This window comes from Amblyomma maculatum, unplaced genomic scaffold (genome assembly GCF_055883805.1).
Source record: "Amblyomma maculatum isolate TAMU_Amacu unplaced genomic scaffold, ASM5588380v1 scaffold_13, whole genome shotgun sequence".
In the NCBI taxonomy this organism is placed as follows: domain Eukaryota; kingdom Metazoa; phylum Arthropoda; class Arachnida; order Ixodida; family Ixodidae; genus Amblyomma; species Amblyomma maculatum.
In genome coordinates, this window is record NW_028146738.1 from 21,098,585 (window position 1) to 21,123,760 (window position 25,176).

At 44.6% G+C, this 25,176-nt stretch overlaps 1 protein-coding gene across 1 annotated transcript in view; it reads right to left on the reverse strand.

Annotated features, from left to right (window-relative positions):
* Nucleotides 1-25,176, reverse strand: part of bchs (WD repeat and FYVE domain containing 3 bchs) — a 180,707-nt gene that overhangs the window by 115,892 nt on the left and 39,639 nt on the right. The window contains exons 15-28 of the mRNA XM_084586055.1: nucleotides 25,005-25,105; nucleotides 24,755-24,897; nucleotides 19,552-19,641; nucleotides 17,381-17,612; nucleotides 15,609-15,832; nucleotides 14,900-15,270; nucleotides 14,292-14,513; nucleotides 13,973-14,145; nucleotides 7,806-8,034; nucleotides 7,439-7,575; nucleotides 7,250-7,361; nucleotides 6,270-6,460; nucleotides 2,261-2,413; nucleotides 1,894-1,967 (exon numbers count right to left, since the gene is read on the reverse strand). Of these exons, the coding sequence (XP_084442181.1) occupies nucleotides 1,894-1,967; nucleotides 2,261-2,413; nucleotides 6,270-6,460; nucleotides 7,250-7,361; nucleotides 7,439-7,575; nucleotides 7,806-8,034; nucleotides 13,973-14,145; nucleotides 14,292-14,513; nucleotides 14,900-15,270; nucleotides 15,609-15,832; nucleotides 17,381-17,612; nucleotides 19,552-19,641; nucleotides 24,755-24,897; nucleotides 25,005-25,105 (2,452 nt within the window). The remainder of the gene's footprint in view (nucleotides 1-1,893; nucleotides 1,968-2,260; nucleotides 2,414-6,269; nucleotides 6,461-7,249; nucleotides 7,362-7,438; nucleotides 7,576-7,805; nucleotides 8,035-13,972; nucleotides 14,146-14,291; nucleotides 14,514-14,899; nucleotides 15,271-15,608; nucleotides 15,833-17,380; nucleotides 17,613-19,551; nucleotides 19,642-24,754; nucleotides 24,898-25,004; nucleotides 25,106-25,176) is intronic.

Genomic DNA, 25,176 nt, shown 5'->3' on the forward strand with positions numbered 1-25,176 from the left:
TGAGAGAAAGCAGGCAGAAAGTAGGGGAAAAAAATAAAATAAATAAAGCTGTCTACAAACATAGAAAGTAGGCGGCGCGGTCCGTTCAGAAAGTAAAGGAGAGTAAAGTGCAGCAAGACATAGGAAAGGGGAAGAAATGGGAGAACATTCACAGCACTGTGCAGCACGAAGCATAAGGCAGCGGAGGCAAGAAGTGGAAGTGGAGCATGTGCGGTATTGCATCACTTGACTGCCATGCGCATTTATCATTTATTGCCTTTTAAAAGATACAAACGGCAAAAAGTAACACCATGTTCATGAAAGGCTTTGGTTGTCACATGAAATCAAACTTGGTTGTATTTGTAACAACAGTGTCCTCATGCTTAAGAGGTACTTCCACAAGATGTAAAAAATGTTTATAACTGAGAAAAATTGCATGAAGAGATGGTAAGAGAGAGATGGAAGGTATTTCAGAGTTTTTTTTTTTTTTCATTAAGCAACAAGACATGTTCAGTAAGTAGGCATTTATTTACCAGACCGCATCTTCAGGACCATGTCATCACCAATAACTGATATAGTAAAGACCTTGATATAGTAAAGATTTTTGCTGGTCCCAGTGACTTTACTATAAAGGGGTTCTACAGTATAACAATAGCAGCAATAGGCCAAGTTGTGATGTCTTGAAATGAAAAAATAAAAATTCACAAAAACAAAAGGAAACTGTCTATAGATGGTTTGTATACTATGAAGAGATAGTGGCTGGCAATGACAAGAGTGAAGGAAGAGCTTCCAGTGCTGTCGCCAAGTTTCAGCTAACTACAGTCGCCAACCAATTTTCTGGACTCAGCGGGACATGGGAAATGGTCTGAATAATCGATCAATAAAAAAAAGAAACGCGCTTAAAAAAAAATTTCTTTTCAACAAAAAAAAACCGCTTTCAAACTTCACCATTTCCTATATTTCATTTGTAAGGTGATAATAGAGTTATTGCACATCTACTCTACAGAAGCAGATCACACTATGCTGTCTCTAATTAGGCTATCTGAGCCAGCATCATGCTTTTTTTATGTCTGCAGCACTTCATGAAACAGTGGCGTGGCACGACTGCAGGTCATCCACAAACGAATGCACATGCCACGTAATGCAGTAACATTCTGTTTTCATGGGTAACGACAGTCGCAAGACTGCAAGATGGAACTCACTGGAAGAAAGCTAGCGGAACAAGCAGCTCTACACCATCCCCCCCCCCCCCCCCCCCCCTTCCCGCAGGTGGTGGCATCGGCTAAGCTGCGGCAAATGCTGCACAACAAACAGCGTACCATTACTGCCACTACCTCAAATGGCAACAATGAATAAATAGCCAAGCTAGTCTGTCTGAATGACTCCACCTAAATTCAAGATGGTACCTCTCATGACTGCAAAGAACTGGTTGACGGTTGACTGCGACAATGATGCCCGCTTGCATCAATACCACGCGGAAAAAAATGAGCTTTTACCTAAAATGCTAGTTCCTATTTCTGTCTGAAAAACTGAACTTTTGGACTCCACAGAGTCTGAAATATCGGTCGTGAATATGTACATGTTCCTGTGGCGTGAATAATGGTTCTTGAATTCTGATTTATTGAAATCTCAAAAATAGGTCTGCTACTGTACCTGATTTCAGGTCAATTTGCAGCATGCTAAGAAGCCTCTATAGTCCTACTTATACCACAATATGTACGTGGCTCCAAAGAAAAATGCAAAAGGTAAGCCATGAAACAATGGCCCATTTAAGGAACAAACATCATGCATAAAAAAAAAAAACTTTGTATGTAGTATTGTGTAATTCTCTGCCACTGCAACAAAGTACATGTCATGACCTCCAATAGGAAAAGTTTTAGTGAACTGCTCTATACTTTAAGCAGTCATTATTACCTGGACTCTGTAATGAGTTCGTAGAAGTGTTCGTAGAGAGACTTGTGCAGATCACCTGGTGCATCACGCCACACCTAAAAAAAAATAATAAACAAGAAAAAGATTAATGTTGAGCTCAGCATAAACATCATCTTCCTGGCCAAAAGACTAATTACCACATTCAATAAGTGGATACTTTAGTGAAAAAAACACCACTTTATATAAAGACTGCAGTGAAAAGGTGTGAAACACTGCCGAATGCGCAGCACACTGCAAGGCCATTGATTTGCAAGAAATAAACAGAATTTCCTACTCATAAAGCCAACATGTTAAATATTGCATTTTTCATCCCATATCACCTATAATTTATAATGTAAATCACACCTACCTCAAGGCTGCACAGAAGATCTTCAAAGGCAGTCATGTTGGGAATGACTGTGGTCTCACGACCGCTGTCTACTGTGCCAACCAATGAGAAGGCAAGGTGGAGAATGTGGCTGTTCAAGAGTGCACTCTTCTTCTTCAGCAGCATTGCCAGGGTCTTCAGAAAAACAAAAGAAAGTGCAATGAATCTGCTGTGTATTTGTCTTTCTTCGTAAGAATATTTCCTACTTTCCCCTGCAGTGAGAGTATGTAATGTAAAACTAGAGCAGTTAGAATAAAAGCCATATTAAATCTTTGCGCTATTTCTGAAAGCACCCTTTTCGATGACACAACTGACTGCAATGCTAGACGCCAATGTCAGTTCTATTGTGACTGTGAGCGGTGGCAGGAGTTAAAACGCACTGCGGTTGCTGCAGCAAAACACCTGGTGCCACTTTTTTCCTTTTGCCACAGCCAAAGAAGGTATCACCAAAATGTTCAGTTGTGTATCAGAGGCAAACGTAAAGAAATAATCCAAAGCTATTTCATTTACCAACTGGATTTCATCATCATCATCATAATCATCAGCCTGATTATACCCACTGCAGGGCGAAGGCCTCTCCCATATTTCTCCACTTAACCCGATTCTGTGCTAGCTGCATCCACTTGACCCCTGCGAACTTTTTAATCTCATCCGCCCACCTAACTTTCTGCCGCCCCCTGCTACGCTTTCCTTCCCTTGGAATCCAGTTTGTTACCCTCAGCGACCATTGGTTATCCTCTCTTCGCACTACATGTCCTGCCCATGTTCATTTCTTCTTCTTAATTTCCACTAGAATGTCGGTAACTTGAGTTATTTCTCTGACCCACTCTGCACGCTTTCTATCTCTTAATGTTACCCCTACCATTTTTCGTTCCATAGCCCTCTGGGTTGTCCTCAACTTAAGTAGAACTCTCTTGGTTAGCCTCCACGTTTCAGCCCCATAGGTGAGTACAGGAAAGATGCAACTGTTGTATACTTTCCTCTTGAGCGATACCGGTAAGCTGCTAGTCATAATCTGTGAGTGCTTGCCAAATGCGCTCCATCCCAATCTTATTCTTCTTGTTATTTCCTTTTCATGGTCCGGATCTGCGGTTACTACCTGTCCTAAGTAGACATATTCGCCTACTACTTCTAGTACTTCGCTACCTAATGTAAACTGTTGTTCTTTCCCGAGGCTGTTGAACATTATCTTAGTCTTCTGCATATTGATTTTCAAGCCTACCTTTCTACTTTTCCTGTCTAGGTCATCAATCATTATTTGCAGTTCATCCCCCGAGTTGCTTAGTAACGCAATGTCATCAGCAAATCGCAGATTACTGAGGTATTCTCCATCTACCCTTATCCCTAACTGCTCCCATTCCAAGTCTCTGAATACTTCCTCTAAACAAGCTGTGAATAGTACTGGGGAGATTGTGTCTCCTTACCTAACACCTTTCTTTATGGGAATTTTGTTACTTTCTTTATGCAGAACTATGGTTGCTGTGCAGCCACTATATATATCTTCCAGCACTTTCCCGTACGGCTCGTCTACCCCCTGATTTCGCAATGCCTGCATCACCGCCGAGGTTTCAACTGAGTCAAATGCTTTTTCGTAATCAATGAATGCTATGTATAAGGGCTGGTTATATTCCGAGCATTTTCTATCACCTGATTGATGGTATGGATATGATCGATAGAGTACCGTTTCCGAAACCCTGCTTGATCCTTTGCTTGATTGCAGTCTAAGGTTGTCCTAATTCTATTAGCGATTACCTTAGTAAATACCTTATACGTAACAGACAGTAAGCTGATTGGTCTGTAATTTTTAAGGTCCTTAGAGTCCCCTTTCTTGTGAATGAGGATAATGTTTGCATTCTTCCATGGTTCCGGTACCGTCGATGACGCCAGGCACTGCGTATACAGGGTGGCCAGTTTTTCTAGCACGATATCCCCCCCGTCTTTCCGCAAATCTGTAGTTATCTGATCCTCTCCAGCTGATTTCCCCCTTTTCATAGTTTCTAGTGCTTTCTTGACCTCGTCCTTCGTCAATGGTGGAACGCCTGACTGTTTTTCCCTACCGCCAATCTCATATCGGTCTTGACTACTGCGGTCCTGAACTGGATTTCATTAAATACAAAAAAATATTTCAGATACTGATTTTTTTTTTTTTTAAGGCCCGACATGTACCTAAATAGGAAGTGTAATTTATGCCCCTCTAAAGCGCTTTAGTGATAAATAGGAGCCACTGACGTTATTAATTGGTTCATAGGAAAGGAAAGGCACATTATCTGTCACACTTGTTTCTGTGGACACCTGAACCGTGCCGTAAGGAAAGGGAGGAAGGTGGGAGTGAAAGCGAAAAGAGAGAAAGGGGAGCCGTAGTGGAAGGCTCCAGAGTAATTTCGACCACCTGGGAATCTTTAACGTGCACTGACATCGCACAGCACACTTCGCACAGCATCGCATGCGCTCACTTGCTGCACAAGTGAGCGCATGCCCCTGCATTCGCATGCATGACCCCTGCGAATTTCTTAACCTCATCCACCCACCTAATTTTCTGCCGCCTCTGCTACGCTTACCTTCCCTTGCAATCCAACTGGTTACTCTTAGAGACCATCGGTTGTCCTCTCTTCGAACTACATGTCCTGCCCATGCCCATTTCTTCTTCTGAATTTTGATTAGAATATCAGTAACTTGAGTTATTTCTCTGACCCCCTGTGCATGCTTCCCGTCTCTTAACGTTACACCTACCATTTTTCGTTCCAGCAACAAGTATACTATTGTGCTTAATATGGGCTGCAAAGCACAAGGAGATGTAGGAGCCCAATCCCTGAAGCAAGTGCTGTGACTGGTACTGAAAATCGGTGTATTTTGCCACCAAAGCAGACGACCAAGTATTGTGCGGAAGCAAACTCAACTACACACTATCTAGTAATGCTGCATTTTACATTGCTGCAGATAATGTTGCTGCATGTTCGTTTCTTTATACCTTTGCTGTTTTTGGCATGTGTTTTCCACTGTAAATCGAGGGTAATCTGAGACTCGAGGCTCATTTGCTGCTCAATGCTGCACGAGACTGTTCTGCTGTGGCATTGTGTGTCAACCTTTCTAAATGGCGCAATGCGTCGAACGAGATAGTCATTGTCTTTGTATTGTTTTGTTTTGAATTTTGCATGTGCAGATTTAGAAACACTTTCGTTGCTCACCATAACCTACACTCTGTGACAGGTTTGTTCTTTTGTTCATTTTTATTTTTTCTTCTTACCGTCACTAGACAGTTTTAGCGGAGCGTAATGGTGCTTCTGGTCCGGTAAAGTTGCCCGTGGAGCCTAAGCGGAGTGGTGGCACAAAGTTTATTTTTAGCTGAGCAGAGGCACGGGTGAACTGCCAAAAAGCGCCCTGGTTATAAAAAGTGAAACTGGGCATTAGAAAAAAAAAGCACTGCTTTATCCCCCCCCCTCCACAAGCATTATTTTTATGCGTAAACAACTTATAGCACGATGTAGACTCCCCACGTGTGACACAGTCGCCAAGCCGCTCCGCTAGGGCCAGGTACAAGCAGAACGTAGGTGCCGGTCCGTTTGCTCACTCTCGTCTCAGCATTTGGCGCGTGCACAGCGGCGCTCCCGTTCGCCGGCTGAGTGGAGTGATTGAGGAGAAAATACGCTCCGCTAAAACTGTCTATTGTCCTTTGTCTCAGCACCCTCAGGCACCCTTATACAAGACAAGAGGATTACAAATGTGTTCTCAGGAAGTCAGCATGGTGTAGTTGTTCGCACACTCAGCTAAGGAGCAGAGGGTGGTTCCATTCCTGGTGATGACACAATTTTTTTCTTCTCAAGTGTCAGTTCGTGAAGATACATTTTTGGCTGACACTTCCTGTCTATACCACTCATGAGCCAAGAAAGGCTTTCATCTTAATATTGAGAAATATTGAGCCAAACAGTACATCAGCCCCATCATTGGCTGTGCATGATGAAGATTTCAGCACCGAAATGGTGCACAGTCTGACCTGATAGCCCCTGATACGATCCATCTCCTGCTGGGCTGCCCTGTTGCTACGTACGACGCACACCAGGGCCTTGACAGTGGCATACAGCCCTTCAACATCCTGAGCCATTGCCACCAGGCCAAGGAGGACAGCAACACCCCCGATGTTCTCAATTGTCAGAGCGACAGGTCGAGGAATGAATGTTCGTGCACCTGGAAAATTCACCCAGAGAACACATTACTCCGGCACTGCATGGAGAACAGACCTGACTTAGCATGCTCAATAAGGTCAGCATTTAGCTCTTTCTTACTAAATGTTTAACAACTTAGAGCTCATGCCATACTCATGATAGAAGCTCAAAGCAATGCATACTAACAATGACAAGGCCTACTTATGCTGACTTACTGTCCTTTGCTTAGACTGCCAGGAATGGAGCATCCTCATCAACCACTTTTAGTTAGTTCTCTAGTAAACGGCAGAAAAAGCAAAGAAAATGTGTTGCTTTTCCTTTTGGTAAATATTTAACCACTCAGGCATTTTTTTTTTGCTGGTGACACTGGCTTGAAAAGGAGCTTCTTCTGACAGCAGCTTGGATCCCACAATGAACACATTTAATTCCTCTCCAGGTGTAAGTTCATATAGCGCACAGAATCTCATGAGGCTTTGAATGAGAACAACAGACCAGAAAGACCTCATGCATGATGTGCAAGGAATATTTAGCAAAAAATGGTGGTCAAGTAAAGCACTCTTTACCCTATGCGGCAACTAATTTAAGGAGTTCACCTACATTCATGGCCAATCCATATCCAAATAAACATGGTATCTTACTCGCTGAGCCAAAATCAAGGAAGCCATCAGAAGGGAGGAGACACAAGTACCCCTTGCCCAGCATACCGTGAAACTTGTTGCTACTCATGTGCAGGAGATTCATACAGACAGAGATTACCAACTACAAACAACTAGTACTAGTACAAAAGGTATCGAAAGACAATATAGCTTACCAAGATACCCAATGAGAACACCACCCAAGCAACGTGCTGGACCACTCAGGTGAGCAGCTGAATTGTGCAAAATGCGAATTGGTGTGGCATTTTCGTGTGATGACATGCCCAGCTGCAAAACAAAGAAAATGTGGGTTGCTTCAGTACCCTCTTGGGTCACGCTACCACTGTCTGTGAAGCTGTGCCTACCATTTTTGCAATTGACTTGCAGTCAGTCTTGCTGTATACTCTTCTGATCTTGGCTAAGGTCATGACGGACACTGCGGTTGCATTCAAACCAAACACAACCTTCTCTTCGCTCAGAAAGGGGGGCATGGGGTCAGTACCTGCAAGTGTGAAAGAACAGAACTTTACAACTTGCCTGCCAATGATGGAAGCCTTCTTATCTGACCATTATTACAACACTGTCCTGTTCAAGGCTCAAATGTCCATGGCAACAATAAGAATATGTGAATGATCAACTGCAATTATTACAAAAAACAATGCAAACACTAAGAAAACTGGCCGCTAAGCAGGTTCCTGTGACACATCTATGCCCTCTCACGGTAACACTCACCAATCATAACAGGTGCCTGCAAGCTGCCAACATAGCTGGGCCCCAAAAGGTAGATCTGATGAATGAGTTGGGGCGACAGCACCTCCTCCACCATGTGGCATGGGCCCTGTTTCCAAATAAGCCGCGATGGATGGCGGAACTGGGGGGGAGTCCCAATGAAGCCATACACCGAAGAGGCCACTGTCAGATTGGCAGCACCCCCACCCGGGTTTTGGGAGATGTACGGGATCTGCAAGATGACATTGTCCAGAATGCTTAGCAATGCATCAAATTCAACCAACGATACATTTGCAATAAAAACAGAAACAATAAAAACACTATGCTTAGCAAAATCAAGCTCAACTGCTCAAGAAAAGTAGCTATAATAAATCCTACCAAGAGAGCTGCTGTGTTTAACACCGTGGTCGAGACGACACAAATGACAAAAGGACAGCCACAACTGCTAACGATGATAAGGGCTTAGCAAAGTAAAGTAGTCGATACATGTACCTTTCCACTTTCAGAAATCAGACACATCATGCAAGATGATGCATGAAAATTTTCCGCCCTAATATCAACATTTGCACAGTTTCTTTCACTGCAAATTTAAAAAAAAAATTCACGAAAGAGGACTAATTAACGTTTTCGCTGTCGTGCGTTTCTGGCCAAGACGCACCCCCAATGACGGCTTGGTTTCAGGGAACGAGCACAGCGATTTATTTTGATTATGATTGATATACAATTAACATAGTCAGCGAAATGTGCACATTTTAGTGTTCTGCAGGTGTTGTTAATTAACACCATCATTATCAACCTGATTATAAATTAGATAAATAAGGACAATATAACAAAAAACTGCTCGATACTTATTGAGAGACCTAATCCAAGCTCGACTCGTATTTATAATCAAAAGAGCCATCACTCCAGTCCGCAGTCGAAGGTCCCGCGTGGTCAGCCATCCGAAAGTAACTGCGCGCACGGAGGGCGCACTTTCGGTGGCCCGCACAACGGAGATAAATGGCATGTTGTGAAATCAAGATGACAGAGGGAGATGGAAAGTGACTAAAACAACCTCCGTTGCTGCTGCTAGCCACAAGCAAGGGTGCGGCAAGAGAGAGCGAAAGCAGCGATCGAGTACTGTGTCGACCTATTAGAGAGGCAACGGTGCGAGCCTCTGAACGTGACGTGTCGTAGCAGACACGCCAACAGAATAAAAATAAAAACCTGCAAATTTGCGGCAGATAGCAGAACAACCCTTGAACCCGTAACCGCACACACGCGCCGCATGATCGCTTAGAGCGATAGAGTAGCGCGCGCCCAGCAAAGAAGGTGGCGGGAGTGGGCGCAGTCGCTCCATACTCTTCAGTACATAAGTATCAACACAACGTGGGACGAAAATACGAACTTGTAGAAAGATTTGACAGATAGCGCAGCCTGTCCAAGCGTGCCAGCTTTGCGCTCAGGCGCGAAGTTTTGAATGCACGATAGAGAACGTACCGGTACATCGGTGACACTGTGGGGGGAAGCGCGAAAACGTACCGGTATGTTCGTGACATCGAAAGGGTTAAGTACAGCGTTGGAGCGTGCTTTGCAACTAGGTAACTCCGTAGAATGCTTCTCAGCTAAAGCAGCGAATTGCTCGAGCTTAACCCTTTCACTGTCACGAACGTACCGGTACGTATTCGCGTTTCCTCCCCGCAGTGTCAATAATGTACCCGTACGTATTCTATCTTGTGTTCAAATCTTCGCGCCTCACAGTAAAGCTACCGCGCTTGGACTTGCTCCGCCATCTGTTGAATCTTTCTACAAGCTGATATGCTCGCTCCGCGCCGATATGACACATATATGGAAGAGTATGGTGCGACCGCGCCCGCCCGCTCTTTGCTCGTAGGAGGGGGCGTGGTCGCTCCGTGACACTACTCTCTCGAGCGAGCGATCCTTCGGCGCGCGCGTGCGGTTATGGGTTCAAAGTTTGTTCTGCCATCTGCGGCAGGTTTGGAGGTTTTTATTTTTATTCTTTGTCGCGCTTCCGCTACGGCGTGGCAAGTTCAGGGCCGCACGCGGTTGCCTCTCTCCGACTGACATACGACTCGATTGCTGCATTCGCTCTCTCCACGCGCCCTCGCTTGAGGACAGCTTGCCGTTAGCAGCAGCAGCACACGAGTTTTTTAGCCTCTTTCCATCTTTTTCTCTTTCGACCACTACACGCCGTTTCTCTCCCTTGTGCTGGCCACTGAATGTGCGCCCTCCACGCGCGCTTACTTTCGGATGGCGGACCGCGCGGGACCTTCGACGGCTGACTGGAGCGATGGCTCTTCGGGTTTTGATTACCAGCCAAGCTCGGATTCGGACTCAGGATCTACCACACTCAGAAGAAGTACTAAGCGTGTTTTTTTTTTTATTTTATCATATATCATTTATAGTCAGACTGATGATGATGATGTTTATTTAAACACCTGCAGAACACTGAAATGTGCAAATTGCATTGACTAATTTATTTGTATACCCATCATAATGCAAAATAAATCTTTATGCTCGTTCCCTGATATGCTCGTTCTCTGAAATCAAGCCGACACTGGGGGTGCGTCCCGGTCAGAAACAGCCGACAGTGAAAGGGTTAAATGTCACACAGAAAGTGACATCTGAGTATGTATTACAAGTTCGCATAATTTTCAGAAGTGTTGTTCCCTCCATGTCTGCTCTCATCTGATTAGTGGAAATGCTGGAAACGGAAGTGCCGGCAACCGAAGTGACATCCGGTTCCAGTATTTCCACCAATCAGAAGACTCGAGGTCAAGGAGAAGATGACCCTTTTAAAAATGATGCAAACTCAGAATACAGACCCTAGTCAGCAGTATTGCTTCAAACAACATCTGTTTGGGGTACTTGCCTGATTCAATAACATTTCAAAAATGAGGACGCTTAAGCTTCGAGTAGACGTGATAGCGCCTCTAACACTGTCTTTTCATTCTGCGAATTTCAGGCATTGAGAGACTGACACACAGTTTGGCAAAGTGGTAAATGTCTTTAGTTGGTATGGCTTTTCAGAAAAGGAAGGCGCACTATCTGTCTCACTTCTCGGTGAACACCTATACTCACAATGAATGGCATGCAATTGGAGGTACAGGGTCATCCACTCTTAGCTTGAACACAACTGCTGCGTTCAAAGCGGCATTGCATCCAGAGTGGTCCCATATCGAAGCAAAGTGATGCAAGCACAGAGGGACTTGGAGGAGGTGCTTCATATGGCCTGTCACTTACTGCCATTGTGCAAGCGGGTCGGATGCAGTGGTCTTTGAAGACAGTGGGTGCATTCAAACTAAGAGTGGTTGAACCTGTATGTACAGGGTGATCCGCTTCTTGCTATAATACGGCCACTGCTTTCAATGCATCATTGCGTCTGACCCGGCCATTCTATAAAGCTAAGCGGCAAGCCATGCGAAGCATCACCTCCACGTCCCACTGGGCATATATCGCTTTGCTTCGATATGCGCCTGCATCTGACACAATGCTGCTTTGAAAGCAGTGACCGTGTTATAGCTAGAAGTGGATCACCTTGTACATATATCCTTGGTTCGAATCCCTACAGCAAACTAGCCTCAATCTCGACCAGCAGATGGATGCCAAATGGGAAGCGAAATGGTTAACACCACCCTCAATGATGAGCAAATAATATTCGGATCACAAATTTGATACAAATTTCAGTGCACACTTTTTCCAATGCGTTTTATCTCAGTTTTTGGGTTACGGCGAAGCCTTTTCGACTGAACAATCTGTACAGTAGTAGAACCTTGTTGATAAGTTCCCTGTTCATATGATTTACTGCTTCACACGCTCAAAATCGCAGAGAGTAAAACATGTCCCATAGAGTTGCACCATTTAATACACTCCCAGATAATACGATTTCCTGGCTAATATGTTCAAAATTTCGGCAAATTGCAGTTGTATAATACGTTTCGTGATCCACCAGACCTGTGCTAACGAGCGTTTGCCACATGAAAGGCTGATCAGCAGCACTCATCCGCCACAATTGCTTTCCTGCAGTGCCTCGGTGCAAATATTCAAAGAGAGCCAAAATAAAAGGCGCCCGTTCTCGTGGAAACATGATTTCATAGGAAGAAATGCGATGGCTTCTCTGTGGTGCCTTGGGGGCACAGGGGTGAAGCATTTGATAACTACAACTATTCGCTTACATACGAGCGAGCCAGATTTGGGGGACGCAGCATGAGAAAAAAAACGTGGCGATTGTAAGCCACTGCAATGGCTTCTCCACATGTCAAAGCATCTGGAGAAGAACCAAGGAAGCAGTCCCGGCTCGTCATTGCCTTCTGTGAACCGACTTTGTAACTAAATTTCTTCCACACTTAGGGCAACGCAAATATGGACTGAATTCTGCAAGAGCTAAAAAAGAAACTGTGCATACTGAATGTCTATGAATGCTAATCTACACCTTTATGCAGTCAAAGTCTCAATTTTAAATGCCTTTGTACCTAATTCAGCAGTAAAATTTTTCAAAATGAGGCAGTTCGGATCACAAGTTTTCCCAGATAATACGATTTTTTTTCCCATATTTTTTCAAAACATACCAACGAGGGTTTAATTTTTATGCTTCATGTAATATTCACATCATCTGCGGTGATGGTGAAGCAAAACAACCACCGTCCTAGTGATGGCTCTATCTCACTGTATTCCAAGGTCAAAAAGATTTTTGTACTGCAATACACACTTCAAATTTAGAGCAGTTCTAGCCAAACTAGTTTTGGTGATTATTAGTGATAAAACACTAGAGAAAGCGTTTTCAAACTTTCGGAAAAGCAACTCTGCCCACCTCCCTTCTTTTGCCAAGTCTCTATGGCAGAGTTGCTACAAACAAAATGAGATGACGCCAACTGTGCTATCTTTGGGACAGCAGCTTGTTTTGCTTTGCCATCAGCGTGGATGATGCAAACAGCATATGATTTTTTTTTTTAATCTAGTCAGGCATGTACCCTGAACAAATGTGGTAGAAAACAATACTGCCCACTAAATGCTATTTCTGTACAAAATTTTAGCTAAACAATTCACTGGTTTAGCTTGGATAAGCATTCTACAGGGCGCACATAATTCGAAACGCGCTGCAGATTCTAAACATAACTTGTATGGGGTTCCCTGCAACTGGATATACTGGATGCAATAATCACAGGGGTACACATTTAGCAAGAGGACCACAAGAATGGGGCAGCATATATCCTCTTACACAGCTTTCTTCACACACATGTGATGGGGCTACATTACTACCACCAATCCAAGATATATTTAACTCAAAGGGGGTTGTGAAACATTTTGATATGCTATTAATAATTCCATATAGTATACAACGCAGCAGTGAATAAGGTTACCTGCTACCCAGCAGTAAGAGTATGGTACACAAATGCCAGGGGTGTGCATATAAGAAGCCTAATCAGTTTATCAGTGCACTACAAGCATAATAATCTTTCATAAATATTAAGGCGCAGCTGGTTTCTGCAATGCCTTCGGCAGCAAGGCAAGCAAAGCAAGGCAAATGAGGGCTGCTGGCAGCGGCCAGCCAGGTTAGCTTTCTCGCATGGCCAGTGATTTATTGAATGCCAGCTTCCTCACATGGCAGAAATGTAATGTGGAAAATAGCACCGCTAGATAGAATATTATCGTCGATTACATGCCATGTTATTCCCGTCACACAGTTTTACAGGGTCTTCACGATCCTGGCGCAGCCAGAAGGTGCCCAAGGCCATGCCCGAAACGAGCGAAAAGTGAAGCGCCATCAGGAGAAGCACCACTTGAACAGGTACAAAGATGATATACCTTATAATCAATAATTCGATATATCCAGGTTTGATATATCAGGAATCGTCTGTACTATCATGAGCAATATGACACGGAACAAACTTTTTGCAGAAAACTGCAAATATCCTTGGTATTCCTTTATTAAATATTAGGACGACATTTGGATATTATGCATCCAGAGCAAAACTAGTTGGAGAGCTGAAAACACTGTGCTGGTCACACATAATTATGGAGTAATCAATAACTGGATGCTCAAACTTTGTTCCCTCCCATATTGCTCGTGACTGTACATAGTGCTTCCAGAATGAAAAACTCTTATGCACAACAAACAAATATAATATGAACAAGTACAACAGTAAAGTGCTGCTGATACGTGTCCTCACCTTCTGAGTGGACATGTGCTGACCGTCAATGTAAATGGAGACGGAGCTGTTCTTGAGCACTGCTCTGTTAAGTACGATAACCACATGATGCCACTGGCCTTCCTGCAGCAGCTCGGGGCTCCAGAAGCGAATGCAGCCTTCCTCCTTCACCTCAGGCTCCCAGTCAGCACCAGCTTGAAAAACACAGGCCGCAATAAACAACCGAAACCACGGTATGTGTTTTGTTGTGCTAGCTTTTCGTTAACAAATTACGTAAGGCCCTAGCCACAGTATGGCTAATTACCAACAATCTTAAGCAAATCGCAGCCAGAAAACTTACTGAGGTTTGGCAAGGGGATCTCTTGGGTGGAAACAAGCAACGCCTTGTCCCGAGATGACAGCTGAATCACCAAGCACACAAGGTGGTCATCACGGCCATGCAGGTTGCGCACCAGTGTCAGCAACCGCACCGCATGAGGATCTATGTGAGGGTCACTGAACCGCTCCACACTCAACCATGTGGAGAAAGATAGCCCCGGCTGTGGTGGGAACACTCGGTCACCTGCAATATGCACATTAGTCAGTTCTAAATGGAAATGGAAACATTTGTAATTTGTGGAGGTTGTAATGGTAAGCTCAGGCCTAAGTATGTTCCCAGTGCTGTCCTCAACATTTGGCAGACTAATGCAAGAAGCACTGGAAGGGCAAGAATAAAAAGAGAAAATTAAAATAAAAGTACACATAAGGTTCAATTAGGTTTCTTCTAAAATGGATACAGTCAACCTCAAGTAAGATTCTGTTTGAGATTGTGCAAGACAGCATGCGAGCATGAGTGAAACAAAAGTGATGGCATTGTGTGCACCAATGCAGTTTTCCTGCACTTAGCCCCAGCCTAACCATGGCTATCTTGCTCATAGGACTTAACGATGGCCGAGCGACCGTACCCACCTGTACCAATGCCCCCGATGACACCTTCAGGTGCACCGCCAACCATGGAGACGCCCACCATTGGTGGACCGCCTGAAGCACTTTGTGGTGCCACGCTGCTTAAATATAAGCAGCTGAATCCTTCGGGAGCCATCTCAAACTCCACAAAAGGCGGTGTGAGCAGCGTGCCGTGCAGGCGGCAGTCACGGGGCGTGGTCATGGAGACCAAAGTCTTGATGCGGGTCAACGGCACGGGTCCTCCGTCCTTCTGATTGGCCAGCCGAGATGACTGGGCCCGCGCAAGGCAGACACTACCTCCGGCTTGTCGCTTGTACTCGCTGCCCACGTCAAGCACGTTGCAACACAGTGGGGATCCCAGGCGCAGGAATGAGCTGCAGGGTAAAGCATACTCATTTTTGGTCACTTTGCCCTGCGTTCCGCATCCAAGCTGACCACACCAAAGACCAGTGCGACAAGAAACTTAGCCAGTCAGTTTAGACGGTGTGTGAATTAAATATTCGCACACCCTCAGAAAAAACATGACCAAGGAATTACTCATTCATAGTTTTTGTGTAAGTGCCATAAACAAATTCCAGCATTCACATCAGCCTACTAGGCTCAATGGCAGTAGGCTGCCTGTACAGAGCAGCAACAACGCAGACATGTTCCGTGACAGCCTAAGCACCAGCCAAAGAAAGAAAGAGGTAAAAGGCTGAAAGTAAGTACCCACCGGAGGTCCCTAGGCTCCAGTGCCTGTGCAGCGAGACGTTCCAACATGTACTGCAGTGGTAGGTACAGTGGGTGGGCCTCATCTTCCAGGGCTGGCCGGCAGCGCTGGAGCAGCTCGCCTGGCAGGCCAGCTTCGCACATCACTTGCTGGTTGCGCTCTGAACGCACCAGAGATCGTAACACCTCCGCCAGATACAGCTGCAGCGTCAACTCCACCTGCAGCCACTGACACCACAAGTAAAGCCTTGCCACATGAGTGAGTCCAACAGTGTGTCATCAACGACTGGTCCTTGAATCTGCCAGGGAGATGAAGACTTAACCATAGGCATGCGCAAAGTACTGCCTTAGGGGAAGCGACGTTTCACTGCAGTGCCCCCCCCTTCATTTTTCCCACCAAAGTCTCTACGGCCAAAACACAGCGCAAAGATGAGGATTTGTTATCAAACATTTATTTTGATGTGACGTAATTGAAACATAAGGATAGAGTGCGCTTAAAATTAAAACAAGCTTCGTCATGAACACAGAATTGAAAAATATGCAATGACGCGCTCTCACAACAGTTTCTTGAGTCGTCGGCTTTCCAAAGGTAAAGGTGGCAAGTGAGCAGTTCTTTTAATGAAACATCATGGATCCTCAACCACCAGTATCACAAACATACACACAAAAAAACAACAACTGCGTGGCCATAAACTTACACATTTAAAAGTGACAGCACAGGTCTGGCAGAGTAAAGGTATGGGGGCAGACTTGGTGCCCCCCCCCCCCCCCCCCAGAGAGGATTAGGCGGGGGGGAGGGGGGGAGTAGCTGCCCCCCCCCCCCCTCCTCTGTGCGCACGCCTAAGGACGTAATGACCCATGTACAAATGCAACACACAAAGGTACTGAACAGGAGTGCTGGCTGAACAACTGTATCAAATGTTGTTGCTTTAAAACTACCACATAAAACTTGCTTTGAGTCTGATTCCCTACGTCCATAGTTGATTGACACTGTTTCTGTTCCTTCAAAATGCACCGCCAAATGGAACAAATTTCTCCTACAACTTTGGCATATGTACATAACACTTACAGGACATTTACTAATCTGATTTCCAAGTTCTTGACATTATCACAGCTTTCTTTAATTTTTATTAAGTTTCTGGACTGCACATAGTGCCATAAAGCTTTCTTTAGGTTCGTTATTCTAAGGTTCTTTGTGTCTCCCACCTTTGCCACATGCCCTTCACTGGCCCACCTTGTTCGCCACGCGAAATGAGTTATCGTTCTAAACAAAGGCTAAACACAGTCAGACTACCCTAAACCAATTATGGTCACAGGCAAAGCTTCTAAAATACTCAGGACTGGTTGCAAATTTACAAGCACATAATCTGGCAAACTCCTTGTCAGCTTGTCATCTTAAAAACATTATGGCAGATAGCGATGGGCATTCTGGTTCCAATAAAAATTGAGTACACTTGCAACTAATACTGTGGCCAAGCTCCTTTTCTTATCTTTTTTAAAGGCACAATTTTGCCCCAAAGCCTAGTAAAACAAGTAATTTTCTCTTTAGTGCATCTTCATGCATCCTTGGTGCTAGGTGATATGTGAGGGAGATGTTGAAAAAGGGAAAGGACTCCATCTTCATAGAATGGAACTATGTTGTGATCGCTGCTCACTGTGAATGATTTGCTGTATAATGCTACACTATTAATTGACCGCGAATCAGAAATGCTTCTCTGTGGAGGCTGTTACTGTAGCAGGGTTCAAATGCACCAGCAAATGCTGCTATGGTCCTACCTGAGAATCATGACCATCAGCGATGGAAGGAATAAGGTGTAGCATGGCCACGACTACCCCTGGGTGCACAATGAGTGGGTCTGGGCTAGGAGCCGACAGGTTTAGAGTGGCCAGCACAGGCTTTTTGGTCTGAGGGCTGCCCTTGCCAGTGGTGTCAGAGGCCTTCTTGGGAACCTCCACCGTGCAGTGCAGAGTTGGAGGGCAGGTCACCAGCTTGGTCAAGGCCATGGGCCTGAAGGGCAGCAAAAAATGGACATGCACACAGTGCACTCAGTCACATTGTGGCACATTTAGGGCACAGCCTACTTCCAAACTATAAACAGAAGTTCTTATAGAAGTTCTAATAGCAGTGATGAAAATGCTCATCATTGCTCAATAGGGCAGCAGCCCATGTCAGGCTATGCCTTTAGCTCCCCCTCTTCTGAATGCTTTTGTTTTGCATCACATTTGATGAATAAACTTCAAAACTTCAAAACAAAAAAATTCAAATGTGCCCTGAAAGTGAAAACACAACTTCTGCCAGAGAGGGACAAAGTTTAAAGCACCTAAATCAACCCACATTTTTGTGTTGCACTCACTGCATAGGAAAATGCATAAAACAAGAAAAAATATACAATTGTTTTCTAATTATTGTAGCAGATTCACATGGGCATGCTTAATGCATTATAAAGTTAAACCTGGTTATAACAGAATTGTAAAACGTCAAAGATTTCTCATTAGATCCAGGTTTTCACTATATATGCATTTCTTGCCTGAGGACTCAAAAGGACAGTGCAGAACGAAAACCAAATTAAGAATTAAATCTAAAGGAAAGCACCTTGAAAGTGTTTGCAGTAAATAAGAATTACACAGTTATAGAAGCGGTGAAACGTTTCGCGATCACGCTGAGGGCGCAGCGCGATTGTGGCAGCAGCCTCCACCTACACCACGGCTCGTACAACGCGTCTACGAGACAGCAGGCAAAGGGGAGTTACGGAGGAGTCAGTACGCATGGGGGAGAGCACACGCTCTGCCCCATGCTGAGCGTGGCCGCCCAGCAAGGAGGTGTCTGCGTCTTCACGCATGTTCCCGCTTGCTTGCCACCGCTGCCTCAAGAAACCGACTGTGCCTTGCGTCGCCACGCTCTCCGCTGTTACCGCTACCGACACGCGAGAGCAACTACGTGACGGCAAAGGATGCATTCGCTACATGGAGGTGTGCCATCGGCGCTCGCCCTACATCTTTTTTTTCTTTGTCATGTTATTTTTCACTGCTTTTGAGCATAAACTATTATAGGGCCACATTCCAGAAATGAAAGCAGCGGAGATTGCTGAGTTTGCCACATAGGTGTGCCATCGGCGCTGAAACACAGCGTGTTGTATACCAACTGCAATCGCTCGTTGCATCATATAGATGTGCCTCTCATGCCAATTCATGTTTTATAATCATGAAACTGGCAGGTTTCTACAAAACTTCAAGTATTTCAGCCCTAGCCAAGCGATAGTCGGCGCTGCAAATTCGTTATATCAAGGTCAACTGCCACAACATGTTCATTACATAAATTTTAAAATACATGCACTTCAATGGTGGCGGCGTTGGGAAATTGAAAAACTTCGTAATATTGAGGCATTCGCTACATGGAGGTTCGTTATACAGAGGTTTAACTGCACCAGAACTGCGACTTCAGTTACAGCTTATCAATGTAATACTTTAGCAGCATAAAGCAATGGCACTGCATCTTTTAATGTGCAGTGACATTGCACAGTACACAGGCGCCTTCGGTGGTCACTGTGGCTGGGATCAAACCTATGTCCTTGGGACAGCCGTATAGCATCCCAACGACTGAAACCCAGCAACAGGGTTTACACCACTGTATCCAGCACTCATCTATTGATATGGGATTCATGCATAATGCTCCAGCATCAATGTCTGTGGTCATCTCTAACAATTTACTACCTACCCTGAAACATAAAACCTATTTGGTGTTTTCACAATATAAAATATGCATGAAAACATGCAACTAGAGATAAGGCATCAGTCCGAGTCATTCTTACTTGAGTAATCACGATTATACCACACTAACAACAAAAATTACATCTGCATATAGGAAGTTTTGACCAGTCAAAATGTTACACTCCAGTAAGCAGAAGCTAGAGACGAATAACTGGGCATGTTTATCCCATTTTACTTACTTGTCGAAAGAATCGAGGGCCATGTCATACAACAACCGGATAACCACCAGTGCTGAGATGAGGGAGGTTGGTACCTTGGTCAGGTCAACACTGCATTAAGGAAAAAACATTTATTGTAAAAGAAAGCAAAATAATCTCTTCACAACATATGGATGCTTCCCTGGCTTTGCTATGACTCTTAAGATTTATTTAAAATAATAGATGAAAGTATTTCTTTGTACAGAGAGACCCAAAGTTCAGTTTTAATGACCATGTAGTTATGAACTGCACAAAATGTTTGCCATATAAGGCAGCTACTATACTGCAGTATAATCGAAAAAATAACATTAAGAAGCTTTGTAGTAATAATATTTTACAGTGATAATTGTAAGGTCTACCCTTTGCTTTCATGTTTAGTGTGCAGACACAAAAATGCAATGCCCCTACTAAATGCATTACAAGCTGCCAAGCTGAGACAACTACAGTGCATCTAGAGGTTGTTCCGCAAGCCAGTGAGTGAGGTGAGACTACTAGTGCAGTTACTTCCCAGTGACAGCAAATGCATTTTTTTTTTTGTTTCTCACAACTACCTTCTCATTACAATGCTAAGCACGGCTGAGCTTAACATAGCAATTTACTGTAGGTTTCACTCTCCTATACCCTTTTTCCTTCTTGAAACCCTAAGCGTGCATCAGCATGTGTGCTCAAATGTGCAGCAGAGATCTGGGGAACAAGACTGTGCAGTTAGTTACCAGCAACACTCTCATGGTGTGCCCACACATGGCTGGCATGAACCCAACCAGAAAAATGGGCATTAAAAGACCAAAGGCGCTACTGTAGAGCATGCTATGCACCATGCAGGAGGTTCCTGATGCTTTATCATGGACTGTCATGCTTATGTGCAGTCTATGCTGAAAATATTAGCGAGATAAATGCATGCAATCCTTAGCTGCCAAATTTTTATAAGGCTAAAGCCCCATTAGATGCCATTCCAGGGGTGACCGACGGCATTGTGACCGAGCGATGGTCCCCTATAGATGCCATCATCACACCCCTGTCGGGTGCAGCAAAGCGGCAGCACATCTATGAGGCATGCGGCCAATGAGGCACATGCAACGCATCAAGGTCTAGCGTGCTACATGAGGATCATATGGTGTCACATCTGGGGAGAATGACCTCTCAAGGCCAACAGCGCTGCATAGATGAGATGCCATGGCGAGAATGAGAGTGTACGCAGGTGCGGGCAAGTTACCCAAGTGGAAGAATAAAGCTCAGCGTGTGAATTGAGCAGCACTTGGTGCCCTCAAGAAATTATATGTTCCCCCGCGCCAGTGCAATTCAAAATTTCAAACATGTGCCAGTCCTCATGCACAACAAAACATGTAGACAAACCATCTTGCAGAAGCACCTTTAATGAAAGAAATGTGGCCGTGCAAAAAGTAATGCTTTCATCTTCCCATGTGCAAGCAGTCTTAAACGTCTCCACTGATAATAAAGTGAAGTACTGATCATTTTGAAATTGGCCTGGAGATGTAAAAGACTGCTACACTGCTGCATATAACCAACATGGCAATCCATCTGAGCACAATGCCTGAATGATGGGCAGCATATACAGTCGAACCCGGTTATATCGAACCCGGATATATCGAATTTTGGTTATATCAAACTCGCGGAATATCCCCTTGAAAATCCCATGTAAAAGTATAGGAAAGCCGCGTCATATATCGAACTCAATTTCACCGGTCGTTCGATATATCGAACTCCGCACCACGCACTGGAAAGTGGGTCTTCCCCAAAGACGATCGCATCACCCTTGGCCGTTTGCCGCGTGACGTTTTCAAGCCACGCGCGGAAGGAATGAGGGGACAGTTCGGCGACGGCTGCTCTACGCAGCGCCGCGCCCATTCCCCAAAGGCGCGCGCATCTGCAGTTATCGTTTCCCGCGCGCCAGCACATGACGTTTGCAAGCCATGTGCGTGGGTGTGCCCATTCTTTGGCTGAGCTATCTCTTTCCTTTAGCACGCGCTACGCATGCGCCAAGCCAGCTCAACCCGCTTTCAGACAGACGTCGGACGCTTTAGCGTGTTGCGAACCCCCTGCGCACGGCGGCTGACGTGGCTCTCTCTCTCTCTTTTTTTTTTTTTGCGAGAGTCATTCATTCTTATCGGTGTGCTGTACGCGCGGCGTAGCGTAAGATATGGCGGCTGCGGACGTTAAGAAGCGGCAGGGCTTTTTTTTTTTTTTTTTTGGCGGGAGTCGTTTATTCTTGCATGTATGAATCAACGAAAGCACACAGTCAGCTGCTGCGATCATGATGCCCACTCCAAGCGCGGCGTGATAAACCGAACCAAGCTTGTGCAATCAAGCCATCACGGGCACTCTGCCAAGTTCGCTCCCCGTCACCGCAGGAGCTATCAAAAGATAAACGCGCCCAGACGTTATCGCTGCGCAGCATCTTGGCACGCTGCCAAGAAATGAGCTGTGGATGAGAGGACCGAAACAGAGTGACGCGCGCCATCGACATGCAAGCGAAAACACTCGCGATTTCTGATTTCTGCCGTGGCGACACAAAAACCATGTTTTGAGCTGCCGCGGTGGCTCGAGCGGCGAGAGGGACGCAGTTCCAAGTTTGAAAATTTTCGCTCTGTCGCTGCCGCATCGTCGCTGAGATCGCTCAATCGCTCGCATGTGAGCGAGCTGGCCTTAACGCTTTTTTTTTTTTTTTTTTTTTCGAATTCTCGGGTGCAAAAGTGGAGGGTGGGTATATTATGCGAGTGGGTTTATTACGCGACAAATGCGGTATCGTTTTTTCGCATCGTAAGTGCCGTCACAAGCCGATTTCTGTATATTGAATTATCGATATATCGAACTATTTCGCGATCCCCTTCGAGTTCGATATATCCGGGTTCGACTGTATATGTATACACATATATATATACAGTGCAATTCACCTACCACAATCAGTTCAGTTCAGGCGTTCAGTCGTGTCCGACTCTTCGTGACCCTATGGACCATGTCACGCCACGCTTTCCGGTCTCTCACTATCTTCTTAACATCACATAACTGCATCTGCAGTGCCTCGAGGATGCCATCTAACCATCGCGTTCGCTGCCTACCCCTTCTCCGGCAACCCTCAACCTTTCCCAACATCAAATCTTTCTCCAGCGACTCCTCTCTTCTCATCAGATGACCAAAGTAGCTGAGCTTTAACTTTAGAATTTGACCCTCCAATGAGCAGTCAGGGTTTATGGTCGACAATATCGACTGATTTGATCTTGATACCAGATGTAAAATATATCGCTTATAATGATCAACTTCTTGGGATTTATCAGTTTTCCCATTGCCCCTATGTAACAATAAACCATATATAACGATCAATTATAGCCGGCATATTGGATTCAACGATAGCGTTCTGGCCGCCCGGAAGACGATTAGCATGAAAATTTGTATGAATGCTTGACAAGAAATAAAGTACTAAAAATAGAATGACATGAAACCTCAGCATAAATGTCAAAAACAGATGTCAGTGCATGTTAAAGAACCCCAGGTGGTCGAAATTTCCGGAGTCCTCCACCTCTCATAGCCTGAGTTGCTTTGGGATGTTAAACACCACAAACGAAACGAAACCAAACCAAAAACAGACCGGCACAGAGAAATCTGCGAAGGGGCACTGTGTGCAATTAGGAAATGAGAGCTATGATCGCAATGCCACAGTGAACTAAAATAGCACTGTAGCAATGCTGCGCAAAGTGCGGCCGTAAGGCCATCGTCATCGGCTGATTGTGCGTCTGTGGAAGATGCCGCTGACCAAGACGACAGCAATAGCTCTCGAGGTGTGAAAAGGCAGATTCATTTCCAGCAGGGCTTCAATGCTACAAGCCTCACGAAAAATACGGGCATTTGCACTCTATGATTTTAATGATCATCAAGGCTGGGGATGTCCTGCAGTTTGTCCAGTCACTGATCAGTTTCGTGCACGCAAAAGAATTGTCGCCAGACACTACTGGAAGCAATGCTCACAGGAATTGTCAAGCTTCAGCTGCCGTTCAAGCAAACATGAATAACCAACATTTTTTAGGCGTGCTCAAGCTATTTTATAGCTATGTATGTATCCTGTAATAAAGTGTTCAGTGCTCTTTATGATGATTCGCATTGTTTGACCTGATTCACTCATCGCTGGTAAGTAGGCAAGCTTACATACATAACAAATATGTAATTCTTTTTTTTTTTTTTTTTTTGCTGGTCCAGATATAACGATAATCGGTTATAATGATCGGATTTTTTGGTTTTCTCAATACTGTTATAAGTAGACTGCACTCTGTGTATATATGATTTAAAGAAAAATAAAAAGAAAAGGAAAAAAGTAATACAAGAGCGTTAACACCTTTCAGCTGGAATCTAGTGAAAAAAGAAAAAAAAGCAGGTCCCTTTGCAAAAAGTACATATAAAAAAATGTAGTTGAATATTGCCATATTTATTTGATTCTAAGGGTGTGCTTGATCTAAAATAAGCCCCTCCCCCCGCCTCACCTCTTTTCCCACCGATATCTTGACAAGACGGGTGCAAGAAAAAACAATTTATTTGGCTAACAAATCAGGCAATTATTTTCAGTCAATGCGATTACGGTTCCCCTAAACTTCAAGCTGTAGGCAGCCCAACACAAGCTCCTTCCAACCTCCTTTAAAACTCTCAAATAACAGACAACAAACCGATTAACACGTATCATAGAAAGCTAGGCTAGTTGGTTTTTAGTGCAACTGTGAGATATTGTTTGAGCAAACAAAAACACACGGACGAAGATAGAAGAGACAACACGACGTGTTGTCACTCCTAACTACGTTCGTGTGTCTTTCGTGCGCTGAAAGAATCTCTCATAAGTGTACAATTAACATGTGCCTGCGATTTGCGTTAAATCTGCTGAGCACCACTAAGTCCACGTAACCATACGCTGATAGAGTTATTGGTGCGCTTGTGGTCGGACTTCAGTGCTCTGTGCCACTATCTGTTATGCAGTGCCGGAGCACAACAACACGTGAAGCTGGAGATCATGCCTAAAGCGACTTTATTCACGCCATGGATGCTGCGCCACATTGAGACTTGGACAGCTTTATCTCTACAACATAGTGAGAAAGCGTGCTTGGCACCTTTGGATACATATGCTACGCAAAACTTTGATGAACTTCAACCTAAGCTTCTAAGCTTCTAGGAAGCAACAAGGACGTACCTGGAATCATTCTGGCCAGTAAATACAGCATGAAACAAGTTCTCTTCAGCTGGCACAAAGCTAGTGTCGACAGGGCAAATGTCTGTGTTGTTTGTAAAACAGCCAAGAAGCCTCACAGTATCTGCAAGGCTGGTCTGACAGATCTGAAAACAAAGAGAGCCCCAGTGACATGAAATACAAACAACATACCATAAACATCAACAGTAGGAAACTGTAGCACAAAGATAAAGGCCACAATACTCAAAAGTACCTCTGTGGCGAAGAACTTGGCATTGGCTGGTTCATACCGCATAGCGACTGTCATGGTGCTAAAAACAGTCCGCAGAAGAGAAATTATCTGCTTCTTTTCAACTGAAACAATAAATAAGAATTACATGCAAAACATTGTCCACTATTAGCCAAATAAGTGCACTTACGTGACA